The 16,814-nt window shown below is 39.5% G+C and overlaps 1 protein-coding gene across 21 annotated transcripts in view; it reads right to left on the reverse strand.

The window, feature by feature from the left end:
- Positions 1–16,814, reverse strand: part of Afdn (afadin, adherens junction formation factor) — a 123,777-nt gene that overhangs the window by 65,697 nt on the left and 41,266 nt on the right. For 17 of the 21 annotated variants that reach the window (XR_013107942.1, XR_013107943.1, XM_076926579.1 and 14 more), the window contains exons 4-8: positions 16,045–16,208; positions 14,545–14,705; positions 6,951–7,108; positions 3,088–3,199; positions 1,684–1,851 (exon numbers count right to left, since the gene is read on the reverse strand). Coding sequence is in view for 19 of the 21 variants with exons in the window: in XM_076926579.1 (XP_076782694.1) it covers positions 1,684–1,851; positions 3,088–3,199; positions 6,951–7,108; positions 14,545–14,705; positions 16,045–16,208 (763 nt within the window). In the remaining 2 variants the exon portion in view is untranslated. The remainder of the gene's footprint in view (positions 1–1,683; positions 1,852–3,087; positions 3,200–6,950; positions 7,109–14,544; positions 14,706–16,044; positions 16,209–16,814) is intronic. The other 4 variants (XM_076926580.1, XM_076926578.1, XM_076926585.1 and 1 more) reach the window with 1 other exon arrangement.

Below are 16,814 nucleotides of genomic sequence, written 5' to 3' on the forward strand. Positions count from 1 at the left end.
AACTGCTCTTTAGGGCTGGAGAGATGGCTCAGTGGTTAAGAGCACTGACTGCTCTTCCAAAGGACCTGAGTTCAATTTACAGCAACCACATAGTGGCTCACAAACCATCTGTAACAAGATTTAATTCTGTCTTCTGGGGTCTGAAGACAGCAACAATGTACATATATAAAATAAATAAAATTTTAAAAAAAAGAATGTTATTAAAAAAACAGAACTGATCTTTATCCAGGGTCTATCATCCTTTAGAAACAAAACAATATTAAACGCATGTGGTTATCTGAGAGACAAGTAAAAACTAAGCAAACCATGGAAGCAGCAAACCATGAGATACGAGGAGGTTTGGGTCAATCTGTGCTGTTACCACTCTATGTCTGAAGCCCAGAATGGTGTCTGATGTAGCCTCTCTGCTGTCTACCAAAGTCTATTTTCTACTACACATTTAAAGATTACTGTCAACTGCTAACAACTGAGACTCTTCAACTACCACACGTAAGTTCTGCAACCAATGCAACATTTCAATGGACAGACTCATCAGTTAAAACCCAATGGCATTTTCACCGTTTCTCTTCCTTCCTTCAGGTAAAAGGCACCATGTCCTTACATCACAGACAGGAACACAGGACGTCTCTGACTAACAGTAAACTCCAGGTCCTCAAATATAATATATATGAAACTATTACTCTGGGAACCACAGCACCTTGGCCATAAACTAGAGTGGCTTTCAAGCATTACTATGCTCTCTGCATCAGTGTAACTCGGCTGTCTCCTAATACTGCTGAACAACAAAGAGCATCTAATCTCTAGTTAACTAGAGTAGCCAGCTGGGAGAAACTGAAGCAACCTTAGAAATAAAAATGAACACCGAAACCTTAAGGAGAGGAGAAAACCGGCCCAAGAAATCGCATATTATTTATGTAATATATTCTTTTTAATGCTATTTATCTGTAATTACTGACTTCATTTCCTAACTAGAAGATAGTAGATGAAATATCTTCATAATATTTAAAAATACAGGCCACATAATGCCATTTGAACTAAACTGGAAATGACTAATAAACATGTCACATAGAGCACATTCATGCTAATACATACGACATGGGGATGTGTGTATCTGTAACATACTTACAGAATGTCAGCGTATTTGTCTACCTAGTGACTAACTTATGACAACAGCTTCAGCTTGCAAGAATTCTGTGATATAATTAGAAGAATAATATGAAAATAAACTTATTTTAAAACAGCCTACTAGTTACTATGGTAGGTTTCAAAGACATAGTTAAATCTAATAAACACTGTACATATGTCATAAACAATTAGTATAATCTCTCCCTTTCTCTCTCACATACATACACTGAGGTTGACTCCAGCAAGAGTAAATTTCAATTCGTTTCTAGTACATTAACTAAAGCTACTTTGGAAAAGTTTTCTTAAAAGGAACCAATTATTTAAAACTTTTAAATACTACTTATTACTTTTAAAGCTTGTGTTATATTTATTTTTGTTCATGTGAACTTAATTTTTGTTCATGAATTAATGAATTCTATGGGCTTAAGGGGTTGTTTTTAGCTTTTTAAAAAAAATGTCATTTTATGAATGATTTCTTAAGTAAATGGACACAAAAACATTAGAAAGTAGAAACGTCTGAGGTAAAAACACATTTCCTACTCTACCTGGCTTTCTCACCTGGGCTTAGCTCTACTAGGTAGGGCAGCTTCTCAGGAGGAAGAGCAGAGCCGTAGCCAGACCCATCAGTTCTATCTTTCCCCTTCAATGGCTTCCCTTCAACATGTTTCTTCATTTTCTTTGGGATGTAGTCCGGAGGTCTCCTCTTCAACTGAAAGACTAAAATCCCTGGAACAGTGACAATGACAATTATCAGCCAAGCAAATCAGGAGGGATGATCACTGACTGACAACTACTGGCCCAAACAAAACCAAGAAGACATATTTTAATAACATCTGCAAAGGAACAGCAGAGCAAAGCTCACACAATTGATATCTTACTCAGTGAAGGATGAACTAGTCTAGTCTGTGTGCTCTGAAAAACTCCAAATAAGCGAGATAGCAAGAACAACATAGACTAGCAAATGGCACATTACTTTAAAAATAAATAACTTGCACTTGTAGACAACCTTATCAGTAAACAATCACACACAAATACACATATACAAATATCTCAGCTGACCTGATTTTTATTTAATTCAAATGAATTAACTCAAAATTCAAAACAATTTTCAAAATAAACTGTTTTAACTATCTAGAATACTGCAGAATATGTATGAAGCTAGAAATGCACTTATTCTTGGGGTTTTTGTTTTGGGGGGGTTGTATTTTAAGCTATCCATCTACATGCAATATTCATGTGATAAGGAAGGATTGTTTTGTCTTCATTAACGTAAAGGCACTCACCTAGAAAGTCAACTATATCAATCTTAATGAGGTAGAGGAAACTGTCTACAGTGACAGATGTGCACACATTACAGGCTGAGCATCCCTAAATCCAACACCTGAATCCAAAATGGCTACGTTTTCCAAAAACCAAACCTCATGACAAGTTGCACGTACAACATCAACACGTTAAAAATCATGTGCCAAATTATATGCAGGTTGTGTGTAAGGTATATGTTAAACATAAGAAACGGTCATGCTTAGACCTGGATCCACTTTCAAAGTATCTCAAATACTTCTGCATTCTCAGTTCTGAGTTCAGATTACTCAGCCTGTATCTGAAGTAACTGTGTTACTAGACAGTCCTCAGGGGTGCAGGTTACTATCCATGTCCTAACAAACTTGCTCAAATACCACATAGCCCTTGTGCTTAGTATGGACACTGTTTTGCAGGTCATCTTTAACTAAAACCAGTAGTCTGGCACCTCAGCTGCCATGTCATCTGTAAAAGATACTCCAATGAGCTGAGACTGCACCTGCTGGCCAAGGTACCACCAAGGAGTTATTCAGCAAGTCTATAAAAAAACTGAAAACTAGAGCCGAAACCCATCACCAACACATACATCCATTTTCCCTATCACCAGATGAAGAAGAGATAGCAAAATCTGACGGGTGGACTAACAAGGTGTACTCTCTATACCTTTATCACTTGGCCATTCCCTGAAGATCTGTAAAGGACATTCATCGTCATCAAGAATGATTTCCTTAGCACCTCTCTCATCAGAATGTTGGGCTCCAGGAGGAAGCATAACCTAAAGAAAACATAATTTACAGTGAATATACCACAAAAGCAGATCAGTAAGTGCTCAGGGGAAGTCCTGCAACCTTTGGTCTCACTCTATAGACCAGACTGGCCTCCTGAATACTGGTGTACTCCTGTTCATACCTACCTTCAAAGTACTGTTCTGAACAAGCATAAATAAATAAATAATACATAAATAAATCCCATCAAGTGTTATAAACAATTTCCACTGGTCCCTGAGAAAACAAAGATTAATAAAGGATAGTAAATTTGGCAATTATTCACCTGGGTCTTAAGAAGAATTGTGCTAAGTATTTCCATTTATTACAAATGTTCACATAAAAAACCACATAGTTAGCCTTCAAGTGATTCCTTAAAGAAAGATAACTCCTCTACTACAGTCCTCCATAGTCCCTACTCCATCTTTCACATTCAAGCAACTATTTATGAAATAAATTCATATAATCCGAAATCTTAAACTACAACTCAAAACCGTCTTTACTGTAGCTAACTATATGGTATCATTATAAATATACTGTTTAGGTATATTCCATAACCACTCAACTGTTTTCAGGCAAATGTCTGATAATCTCGTCTCACTATGCTCTTACCAATGCTGTCACTATTTCTTATGCATGTCTACTGAGGCCAACTTCTTACTCACTCAGGACTCCAATGGGCGAGGAATCGGGTTGATGCCTCTACAGACACTCGGAGTTTACACTCTCTGATTCAGTGCAAATAAACGTGAGAAGCCGAGCCATAGTTTCAACTTCTTAATTAAAAGGTCTGACTGCAACAGACTTTTCCATGCAAACCTTTCATCATGCTTACAAAACAGATTAAACAATTCTGTAGAAGCCTATTATTCCTTTGTACAAGGCTTCAAATTAGCATTAAAGGAAAACGAGTAACAACCTCTCCATGCTAAACTTATTGGTTTTCATTAGCACGTTTTATTAAATTTTATAACCTATGCCTTCCAGACCTGACCTTCACTTATCTACCCAGCCTCTCGTTATGCCACTCATTTTTAGGCCACAGGTACATGGGTGTACTAAGAGCCCACAGTCCAGGCCACCTGTGCCGTACATCACACAGCACTCTCTAGTCTAAAGACAACTGTCTCTCTTCTTTTTGACCTTTTGGTCTTTTTTATTATAAGCTCTTTTAGGGGCAGCTCTTAACTTTGTATTCTAGCAGAAGAGTTAACAAAAAAGAAAAACTTAAATACTCAACAAATAATTATGTGAATAAATAAAATGAAAGAAGGCTATGAAACAGCTATAGTTTACTATAGCAAGCTGGGAATATAATGCAACTCTAACTTGGGTAAAATCATTAACTAGGCTGCCTAAGCTTGCTCCAGAAAGCTGTTCAGACTGAGCCAAGGCCAAAGTACCACAGTTCCTCCAGAGGAATCAAACAAGCGCAAAAGGGACTGTCAATGAAGCTCATGGTCTACTTCTGTAACTTAAGGTCCCTGAGAAATGGTTACTTTACTCTCTAATTTTAATAGTAAAAACAAATCACATAGTTTAAAAAGATGAAGCTGTTACAACATTTATTATCATAAAATAAACCATGTAGTTCCATGGAATATTAATAACTGACTTATACTAAAAACCTCCCCTTGTCATACAATTTAGCAATACCACGTTTCAGGAAAGATATACATTTAAAGTACAGGCAAGAGAGATACAAAGATCAACAAAGTACAACAGAGTATACAAACTGACTCGCACAAATGAAGGTAACTGAACAGAGCATGCGGAGGGAGAGAAAATAAAGCCTTTCAAAACACTACTGGGTCAACTGGGTATCTCAATAACAAAAAAGATAACATTAACTTAAAATGAACGTACTGATTTATATAGAAGCTAAAATAAAAATTAAAAAAAAATGGGCCAGCAAAATGGTTCAGTGGGTAAAGGTGCCTGAGAGAGTTAAAAGAGTGTCTTCAGAATAGCAGAGGACCACAGCATTCACAAACTCAGCAGGAGCTCTTGTTGCCTGCATAAGACCAGCATAAGATCAGGCCAGTCAACATCCCATCACAGAGCAGAGAATGGCTCCCAAGCCCAACCCGAAGCTAAGGAGCTACACACAGCTTCTTCTGCAGAAGGGAGAGTGGTCCTTGGTAGACTGACCATGCTTAGTTGATGGCTCCACACCCATGAATAAATATATTTGAAGCTGAACTGAACTGAACTCAGTGGGTTATTAAAAAAGGAAAAAAAAAGAAAAGAGGGAACATAAAGTTGAGAGGGGGCAGGGGGAAAGCTGGAGGAGGAGTTAGAAGAGCAGGCCCAGGGAGGTGGATATGATCAAAGTACATTGTATGCACTATGAAATGCTCAAAGAATAAAAAAATTAACAACAAAAACCTAAACCAACAGGCATGACAGCGTATGTCTATAAACTCAGTGCTAGGGGAGAGAAACAAGATCCTGAAACCCAGAGGCCAGCCAAGACAGTGAGCTTCAGGTTCAGTCAAGAGACAGCCTGCTCAAAAAATAAAAGGAGAGAGCGATGGACAAAGACACCATGTCACCCACACTCACAGATGAAATATTTTTTTAATTACTTGCTGTAATAAAACACCAGCTATCTTTGTTTTAAAATCTATTATGATTCGTTTCTCTCTGCTTCCTGACCATGGATAAAATGTGAACAGCCGCCTCATAGTCCAGCTGCCATGGATTCCTACCACAGTAGACCAAACCCTCAAACAACTGAACCAAAACAAACCCTTCCTTCCAAAGCAAAAAACAAACTACTGTTAGTTATAACTGGACAAGTGCTAAAATAAGTAAGTATACAGTTATAACTGACACAGAGGCTAAGAACTTCTAATTGGTTTATGACTAAATAGAAAATCTGCTGTTTTACTTACTACTATAAATCAATTTCAGGATACACTCACTCACTCTATTCCTAGTGTCACAAGAAGAGAGTACCTCTGAGAAGCTGCAGGTGATCATGAAAGCCGATTTTAGTATAAACACAAGTCTGTTACCTATGCTGGCTGATCCTGAATGTCAACTACAAGGACTGAGTGTGTCTATAACTGTGTTTTCAATGTTGGCTGGCCTAGTAACTGAGGTGGGGAAGATCAGCCCTGGATGCAGCACCAACATGCCGGGGGCTTAAACAAGACAAAAGGAAGGAAGCAGAAGGAGGCAGCAGCATGTGCAAGCCCTACACTTCTATAGCTGCTGCACTGCCTGGACATCATGCTCAAGCTTCTTCAATTCTTTCAACAGAAGATCGCAGCAGTGACTCTCTGGGGCGCTGTCAGACCCTCAGCTTCACACCAGGACTGCACAACTGGACCCTCTATGTATGCAATCCCCACATCTTAGACTGAACAGCCACCAGGTTCTCTCAACCTCCAATGTGCAGCACTGCTGAGACCATTTTATTTATATATTATATAATTACACATACATAAATTGGTTATACTCCTCTTGACTCATATAATATATGTACAAAATAAAAACTGGAAGAATGTCTATCAAAACTTTAATGATGAGATTAACTTTGGTAGAATAACTTTGGGCTACATTTTGTTCAATTTATCTTTTATTTTAAGAACACAAATTTGTTTTTATTACATTTGTTTACTATTCCTCTATGTTATATAAAAGAAGGGAGGGTCATGAATATGAGTGAATACACACCAAAATTTAAAAAAAAAATCCTTTATATGCCAAGTCTTATGAACAATCCTGGGGGAAAGTCAATTTGTAGTTACATACCCGGGCAATGCAGTAGTCCTTGGGATTCTCTTTTTCCAGACCATATTTCTCCAAAGACTCTGCTACAGCAAAGTCTGCAGGATCTGTAGTAGACAGCAGGATTGTCTTGTATGGAATATTTGGTTTCAAACTGTCTGCATATATTCTCAGTGTTCCACCTGAAGAAGGAATTTTACATCTTTGAGTACATCTTCATTTTATGTCCCTGACAGAGGCTGCTAACACTGGCCATCACTAGGAAAGCACCGACTACAGCGGTACAGATACATCTAGTATGGCCCTGGGGCTGGCTTCTATAACAGGGAGATAGGGGACTCCACACTGTTCTGTCCTGCACTTCTTTTCCCCTGTTCCCAACTTCCTCAACCCTGTAACCCCAAGACCTGCTTCCTCCAGTTTTACTTTTGAAGCTTTCATCTGAAGCAAACGGAGCCCAAATACATCAAGGATCAGTTCCACTAAACAAACCAGTATTTTAAAAATAAGCTAGGAAACAGAAGAACCTCGGATATTTAATCCAAAGACTTCCACGCGGCATTTGCCACCACTGTGGGGCTACAAACTAATAGTTATATGTAGGTATACAGTCACTTAAGGGGCCTGGACGTAGGAAGGACAATTTCGATTTCCTCAGGTGTTGTTCGTTCCCTTCTTAGTGGAAATATACATATTTCCACATTTCTGTCAACTTGACTCTCTTAATCTATTTTCTATTACAACTCATGGCTAAGAAGCCCTGAAACAAAGCAGGAACGTTGGCTCAAGCCTTTAATCCCAGCACTCCAGCAGAGGCAGGTGGATCTCTGCGAGTTCAAAACTACATAGTGAGCTCCAGGATAGCCAGAACTACATAGTGAAACCCTGTAAAAGAAAGGAAAGAGAAGAGAGAAAGAAGGGAGGGAGGGAGGGAGGGAGGGAGGGAAGAAGGAAAGGGAAGAAAAGATAGAAAAGGAAGAGGAGTGCCTCAGTCCCACGGGGCATTGAACTGGGAGCAGAAGACCTGGAAGAGAGAACTGGAGGACAGGGGACACAAAGAACAAGCGGCTTGTCTACAGGCTGATCAACTGCTATATTTACTTTTTCACACAGGGGTTATAAACACATAAAGGCAGGATGTGGGAAAGGGGATGGTTCAGGGAGAGTACAGATGTCTTCCAGAACAGGGTATCAGCTCAGTGAAGGTTCAGGGAATAGGTCACTATGACTCTGTCTATGATTCACTTGTCCTTATCTAAGTTGGTACTGTCCACCAAGGCTGCCTATCTACAAGGTCTATGACTACCCAGGCTGGTAAATTTCCACCAAGGCTACTTGTTTACACGATCTTATAGCCATCTCTTCAGTGTTTTTCCACAGAGACCAAGACTTTGTGTAGCAGGCTGACTTAGGCCTATGGCTGATTTTAGGCCTTCAGTGTATAAGCAAGGCTGACCCTGACAGAGGAACAAAAAGAGAAGAAACAGAAAAAGAAGGAGGAGGAAGAGAAGGAGGAGCTCTAGAAGAAGCCAGCCAATGCATGTGCAGACTGCAGATCAGAAACATGACAGTGTAGACAAGAGGGCAATGCAATGCCTACAGAGGAACTGCTCAACTACTAAATCTGAAGACAATGAAATGACCGAAATACTTGACATCAAAGGTGTACTTGTAAAAATGACTTCAGGAGGAAACAAGCAAGCAGAAGGAAGGAAATCAATTCAAGCTGTAGAAGAGAAGAATGATGTAAAACAGTGCCATGGACTGGTGAAATGGCTCAGTAGCAGGGGCACCTGCAAGCAAATCTAATGACCTAGTCCATGACTTCCGACCTTCACACGTTCTCAGGCATGTATGCACCTGCACTCACATGTGCATTCCAAAATCAAATAAGTAAAACTTAAAAAGAAGGTAAGAGTCAGCAAAACAAGAGAAATTCAGCAAGGAAATTACAATATTAAAAATGTACTAACTGAAGCAGGGCAGTGGTGGTGGCATACGCCTTTAATCCCAGCACTTGGGAGGCAGAGACAGGTGGATTTCTGAGTTCGAGGCCAGCCTGATCTACAGAGTGAGTTCCAGGACAGCCAGGACTACACAGAGAAACACTGTCACGAAAAAACAAAAACAACATCAACAAAAAAATCTACTAACTGAAATATATCAGGCACTTTTTGGATCAGCTACACTTTGAAAACATCAGAGTGAATATACCTGAGTGTTGTTTTTAAATGCTTTACAAGTCTAGGAGCAAAGCCTGTGTGAGCTATGATGTCTGATCAGCTTCCAAAACCCAGCTAAGGATATGACATCTGCATCAGGTCCTAGGATGCTCTGGCCCCAGGCTTGTTCAAAGAATCAAGCACAGCACTAGCACACAGCCATAGGGCTAGCTATCAGGGTACACTTTTCTCAGGGGTTCATTATAACAGACAAAAATAGGGCAGGAAAGATGCCTCCGTGCTTAAAAGCTCTTGTGGCGCCGGGCAGTGGTGGCGCACACCTTTAATCCCAGCACTTGGGAGGCAGAGGCAGGCGGATTTCTGAGTTCAAGGACAGCCTGGTCTACAGAGGGAGAGCCGAGACAGCCAAGGCTATACAGATAAACCCTGTCTTGAAAAACAAACAAACAAACAAACAAACAAACAAAGCTCTTGTGGCTGTTTCAGAACACCCAAGTTCATGTCCTAGCTTCACACAGGCCGCTCATGACTCTAAGAGACCTCAGCTCCCCCTTCTGGCCTCCAGGCAGCTGCACACACATGCATGATGCACACATGCACTACTACATATTTTTGTTTTTGAACTGACAAAATATTGAACCTAATAAATGAATTGTTGACTCCTTAGCAAACTGCTACTTTCCTGATATTATTTAGTTTACTAGAATTTCTTGGATATTATAAATATATAAAAATGGTTTGACTTCAAACATTCCTTTAATAAGCAAGTTCTATTGATTTTCTAATACTTCTCCTCATACTGGGGATTTTTTTTTAATCTGCTTATTCTCCTTTTGTTTTGCTTTGAGATGTGGTAACAGTTTGTATCCCAGACTAGCCTAGAACTAACTCAATAGCCGAGGCTGGACTTGTGGCAATCCTCCTGCCTCAGGCTTCCAGGTGCTGAAATTATAGGCATGAGCCACTATGCTAGCAAAACTTCTATAAACAAATTTTTTGGGCTCATACACACTAGAGGAAGCGTGTGCTCAACACTATGTGAGCTTACTTTGAGTATTTGAATCTTTATATTTTCTGTACAATTATCAACCTTCTAAAAAAGTAACTGTCCATAGCAAATATCAGGTTTTGATTTTTGAGATACAATTGAATTATGTAGCTAGGCTGGCCTCAAACTAACAATCCTCCTGCCTCAGTCTCCAGAATCTGAGAGTAATAAGCACACAGTACAATGCTTGGTTGACTGGACCTGCTGTACTTTCTAACCAATGACTTTCCCAGGAACAGCTGGTGATGATAGCTCCCTACCACACAGGTCACCTCTCTTCCTCCCATTTACATCTGACATTGCTGCTGCTCTAGAGTCAATCATTATCTATCCAAGTTCGCCTTCAGTAAAAGCCAGTCTATTATCAATCCCAGTCTCATGCTACTTCTCAGTATTCTTCAGCTTTCTTTTCTAATCTTTCAGTGTGGGGCAGGAGGTCAGAGGTCACGCTTTATGTGGACAGAGTAGTACTTCCATGGCTATGCTGGTTTTCAGCACCGTTCCCTCACAAGCTTCCTACACTCTGCTTTCCTGGCAATCTCTCCAAGTCTGAGGCTGAGGCTACCTACAAAGGTAGCTATGTCCCGACCTTAAAGCTCTTTGGCAGCTTATTACAAAATATAAAGAAAACTTCCATCAAGGACTGCCAATAACTATGAAGAATAAATACTGGGGGAACAGGCCATCTGTCTGACATTCAATAAGCTTACTATTTTCTTGAAAATATATCTCAATGTTGCATTCAAGCCCACATTACAAAATACTTTGTCTGCAGGAATGTTTTATCAATCAAATAAAAGCTGATACTCTGAGCCACTGTCTCCCCATGACTCACACACTCCTGAGCTCTTGTCTGACTATTCCTCAGGCAGAACCAGGGTTTCATCTTCCAGAGCTCATTACGTAACAATGTTATAACCTTCCTATAGTGCAGAAGTATCTCCAGATGAGACATGTGGTTAGCATACGTACATAAGGACTTCTGAGCACTCCTTCTGTTACCTGTAGTCTTCCTTATTTTTCTCTGGCCCTCTAAATCTTTTTTTTTTTTTTAAGTGTTTTTTTTCAAGACAAGGTTTCTCTGTAGGATGCCTCGAATTCAGAGAACTGCCTATCTCTGCCTCCGAAGTGCTGGGATTCAAGTCATGCACCTCTTTTCGTCTTTTCCTATACAAAAATTCTGGCACATGACAGAATAAGACAGTGTACAGAATCCTTAAACAAAATCCTTTGCCAGAATAGTTACAGAACCAAGAAACCCTTATTGTTCTCAACTGTGTGTGCGTGTGTTTCTGAGCAGATCTTAGTATGTAGTCCTTAAGACATAAAACTGCCTCAGCCTCTGTTGTGGTTTGAGTGTGAAATGTCGCAGGTGTAGGACACTTTGGTCACCAGATGGCTAATAGTGTTGCTAGGCAATGTTGCTGAACCTTTAGGAAAGTGGACTCTCACTGAAAGAAACTGCTCGCTGGACAGAGCACATAAAACTTTTCTGTTCATTCTTTGCTTCCCAGGTGCAGATGCAACAGGACTAGTTAGGCCTCTGTTCACACTATCCTGACTACTGCCATGTGTTCCTCACCATGACAGACTGTATACTCTCAGAACTGTAGGTTAAAATAAATTCATTTTCTCTTAAGCTGCTTCTGTCAAGGTATTTTATCACAGCAATGTGGGAGTAACTATGATGGTACTAGGTTTATAGGTATGCACTCCCATACCTGGCTTGTAGTTTTTGGTTTTTCCTTTTCTCTTACAAGCATTAACACTACATTCCTATAAAGTATACAATTAAGACTGAGTTTCAAGGCATTTGTCTTAGTTAGGGTTTTATTGCTATGAAGAGATGCTATGACCAAGGCAACTCTTATAAAGAAAAACATTTAATTGGGGCTGGCTCACAGTTCAGACATTTAAGTCCATTACCATCATGGTGGAAAGCATGGCAGCATGCAGGCAGACATGGGGCCGGAGAAGGAGCTGAGAGTTCTATTCTACATCTTGACCCACAGGCTGGGAGGAGCTTAAGCATATATTGGAGATCTCAAAGTCCACCTCCACAGTGACACACCTCCTCCAACAAGGCCACACCTCCTAATAGTGCCACTCCCTATGGCCAACCATTAAAACACATGAAGCTATGAGGCCCACACCTATTCAAACCAGCACAGCATTGAAGGCTGAACCAAGTATACAAAGCTGAGGCAGTAATAGGCCTGCTTCCTACCACAGCTCCAGGGTAATGAAACCTTGCAATCAAGTACACTATACAATCATGGACAGAAGCAGGTGACCCTGCACCGCAGGACATAGTCCATGGAGCCAATCCTTAAATGAGATCAATGACAAAACAGAGCAGAGTACATATTAGATGACTACTGTAACAACAACCTGGATAAGTAGTAAAATGCTTTCACTCAGGCTTGGATTTGAGAGAAAGGGTCTATAATAAAGTGAATGTTCTCAACATGAGCTATTGTTCTTTAAAAAAAACAGTCTATAAAGAAATCCTACACAACCTAACATCAGAATCTTTTCACTGTCAAGTGAGCAAGCTGCCTAGTGCTAGAGATGGCCCTGTAGTGCCCAAGTACCAAGCACCTGAAGCTGATCTTGTAAGACAAATACAGGTGATGACATTCGGACATTAGACTAAATTTGGGGGGTAAGGTGAGATTAACAATCTAATACAATTATTTCTTTCTGAAACTCAGGTGATTCCTGCTTTATAACAAGTATTTTCTCTGCTGGACACAATTTCCAGTTAGTTGTAAGTCAAAGTTTTATCAAACAGTTAAAAATACACAAAACCAATATGTAGTTCCAACAGTCCTGCTGACTATTTCAGCTCTATGATATCTACGTCTTACACAGACGGGAAGCACCCGTCAGGTCCTACAGAGGAGATAAGGCAGGAAAGCCCTGTGCTCTGTGCGCCCTGCACTGCCTTGTACAACAACAGAAGCCAAACTCCTTTAAATGGACCTTATTAGGGGGTCGGGGGGAAGGGAGAAAGTGGATAAAATCTGAAATGTAAATTAATAAAATATCCAATAAAAAAAACCTTAAATATAAATCAACATAGCATGTTGTCATATAAATAGGAATTAACTATATGTTAATACAATTCTGACTTATGTCTTTGAAAGTAAACATACACAAACATACAATTTCATAAAGCGCTTAAAATTTTTTCAGACTCATATTGCTAATAATAAAGAACAAAGGGGAGGGGAGTCTTACTAAAAAGCCCTGGCTGGTCTTGAACTTGTCTTGTAGACCAAGCTGGCTTCAACCTCACAGAGATCCATGTACCTCTGCTGGAATCAAAGGAAGGGGCCACCATACTTGAACACAAATCTTATTTTTATTTTGACACAATTATTATTTATTAAGATCATTAGAAAGTAAGACTGTCACCAGATTCTATAAGACAAAACCTGATGTCTTAGGGTCTCTATTGTTGCAATGGAGACCAATGTCAGCTTAACAGTTGTCAATCAACTACTGAAGGGAAGTCAGGCAGGAACCTGGGAGCAAAACCAGAGACTATGGAGGAACACTGCTTTCAGGCTTACTTCTTATGGTTTTGCTCAGCCTACTTTCTTGTACAACCCAGAACTACTGCCCAGGGGTGACACCACCCACATCAATCATTAATCAAGACAATACCCAACAGACTAACCAACAGGCCATTCTTACAGAGTCATTTCTCTATTAAGAGTCCCTCTTCCCAGATATCTCCAGGTTTGTGTCAAGTTGACAGAAGCCAACCAACACACCTAAGTTTTAAAAGATAAACCAACAAAAAAAAAAAAAAAAAGTGAGACTTACATATATGACTCAATCTTGATCATGTGTGTGTTCATACACATGTGTGAGTGAAGAAAAAACTATCAAAAGCTATCAAAGTTTAAACAATGAGTAAGCACATGGCTCAACGAGCAGCTGTCAGGTATTTTGTATGTGACAACAGTCCTGGAGTTTTACTATGACTCTCTGCCCTTCATGAAAATACACTAAAATGCTTACAGATGAACTAGCTGCAATTTGCTTCAAAACAGTAGTAATTTGGGACTGAGAGGGCAATGCATAATGAAAAATAGAAGAATATGAGCTAATAATTTTCAAAATTGTGGTAGCTATTTTTGTCTTTTGTGTATACTTAACATTTTCTGGGTTGAAGACAGTGGGGGAGAAGAGCCTCACTGGCAAGTCTATCTGACTAGTGCTATTCTTTAAATGAAAAGAATTCTATGTAAGGCACACACAGACATATTCGCTATTAAAAGACTTCACCCACTTTCTCAGTTTAAGAAATACATATATAAAAGAGTGTAATGGAATACATTTTACAGTGAATATTCAGAAAAACAGCTCTATGTACCCGAGTCAGGGCGCCCATCTGAGCTCCGAAACTCTTGCATTCTCTTCTCCAGTTTTTGCTGCCGCCTCCGTTTCATAACAACTTCAGGATTAGAAATCGTGCGAGTAAAGCTGGTTTCAGGCATGTCTTTGTAAACTTCAGCAGCCAGTCGAGAATTCTCACTGTAAGGAGAAAGATCACCAACGATATTTTAAACTTTTTTCCTATTAGAAATACAAGTATCACAATGGCCAATGTCACCTGTCTACATCTGTCCCCAATAGGTAACTGTATACTAGTTACCATGCGTGAGTTACCATGAGATTAAAATACAGTTTCTCTCAAATGTAGATGCACAGACTAAGAAATCTATAACTAAACTTTTAGGCTTACACAACTGTTTTATGCTCATGAACAAAGCAATAAAAAGAAAACACAAGGATCGCGCATTTCAGTTTCCAACTGGATTGTGCAGCTCAGCCTCTAGTAGCACTGTGCTCCAACAGCAGACAGTATTACAGCACGACATCCAAATGCAGGAAGCCATACTGAAAATTATACTTAAACTATACCCTTACTTAAAACTATACGAAATCTTAAAGAATCTAAACTAAATAGCATGATTGTTTTTAAGACCTAAAAGATCCACGAACATTTACTTTCCTGTAAACTTTCATAGGGATACTGCTCTAACAGCTTCTGCAAATCAATCAACTGTACAAAGCCATGGGCAGAAAACTGAATATAAATACTTGAATAAATTTTAATGATATTAACATGTAATCATAAAATAATTTATTTAAAAAGAAGTCTTACTTTAAGCTATCAGGTTAAATGATATAATTCATCTTAAGTAGTTCATTTTCTATAGCAAATAATGTAAAGGTGAGCCAGGGAAAGGACAAGGCACACAGTGTGAAAGGCACACAGTGTGAGCTGAGATGTCTTCTCTAGGATGTGTTCCAACTCTTAGATAACTACATGAAATAAACCCACTAACTGCTATTCACAAGCATCTTAATAAGCATCACCTCCTAGGAAGGTGATCCACAATGAGGCTGTTGCAACAGAACATGGATGTCCAAGGTGCATCTGAATTTGAAAAGGAAAATCTGCTTTGCTCCCTAGTCCTGCCAATTCTGACCAGTTTATATATGCTAAATATGGAACCACAATTCCCTCTGGGACCAAAACTACAGAAGTAAGTTTCAAAGGACTCGCTGAAGACATGCAGACATCTAAAAGTGGTGGTCTGTTCAGGAAAAACAACGTTAACCAGTGTTTGCACAGAGGGAGCAGCATCTTCCCTGTGAGATAAAGGCACTAATCTGCTAATAGGATAGGGGCCATGTTTAAACAAGGGCCTCCAGGTTCCCGGAGGACTTCAGGTTTCCACAGCAAGCCTGACATGACAGTCTCAGTCGCTGTGCCACCAATTACCAATAAGTGAGGTAAGTTTGCTCTATTAGACACAACTGGTTTGTAGCTCAGAATGACAGAAATGCTTCCAGAAAGACCTACCTGTCATCCCCTTGAGAAGGCCTTTCTTCCTTATCAGAGGCTTGTCTCAATGCCTCCTTCTCTCTCTTCTTTTTTTCCTTCTTTTCTTTCTTTGAGAGTGTTCTTTTGAAGTTCTGAATAACACCTTCTTTCTCCTGCTTTTCAGGTCCATTACTCTGAGTCTTCTGGTAAAAGCAATATTATCACCACACTGACCACCCCCAGGAATCACACCAGGCTCCTTAGGCTTTGCTGCCACCTCAGCCTCACAAGCCAAGGATAAATAAGCAAACTCAAACAGTGAGGGGCCCAGGAGGGGAATGCACTTCATACCTTGACTACGCTGACAGTAACATCTTAACATTTGTCACACCCCATGAATACAATATGGATGTATTTCACTACATGTAAATTTCACTTCAATTTAAAACTAACAAGAAAACAAAAACCCAAAATCAGAATAGGAAACACAGTACAGCTTTTTAAAAAAAAAAAAAAAAAAAAAGAGTACAAACGAGAAAATCTGATTTTCACTAAGTAAAAGTCAAAAACCGTTAGCATTAAGTAACTAAGAGAAGGTGATCCAATGAAGCTATGGAGGCAAGGGGTCTACTGAATAAACAGGTGGTTTTTCTAAAACTACAAAAGTGTTAACCATAGCTATGAACTGGTTTCATGAACCAAAGTTGTATTTATTTCTGTAAACTGTCTGATTATTTTCCAGATCTTGTTTATTAGTTGCTTATTTTAGTTTGAATTTCAACCTACAAAGTTGGCCTGTTATATATAGC

This window comes from Arvicanthis niloticus, chromosome 28 (assembly GCF_011762505.2).
Source record: "Arvicanthis niloticus isolate mArvNil1 chromosome 28, mArvNil1.pat.X, whole genome shotgun sequence".
NCBI classification, from domain to species: domain Eukaryota; kingdom Metazoa; phylum Chordata; class Mammalia; order Rodentia; family Muridae; genus Arvicanthis; species Arvicanthis niloticus.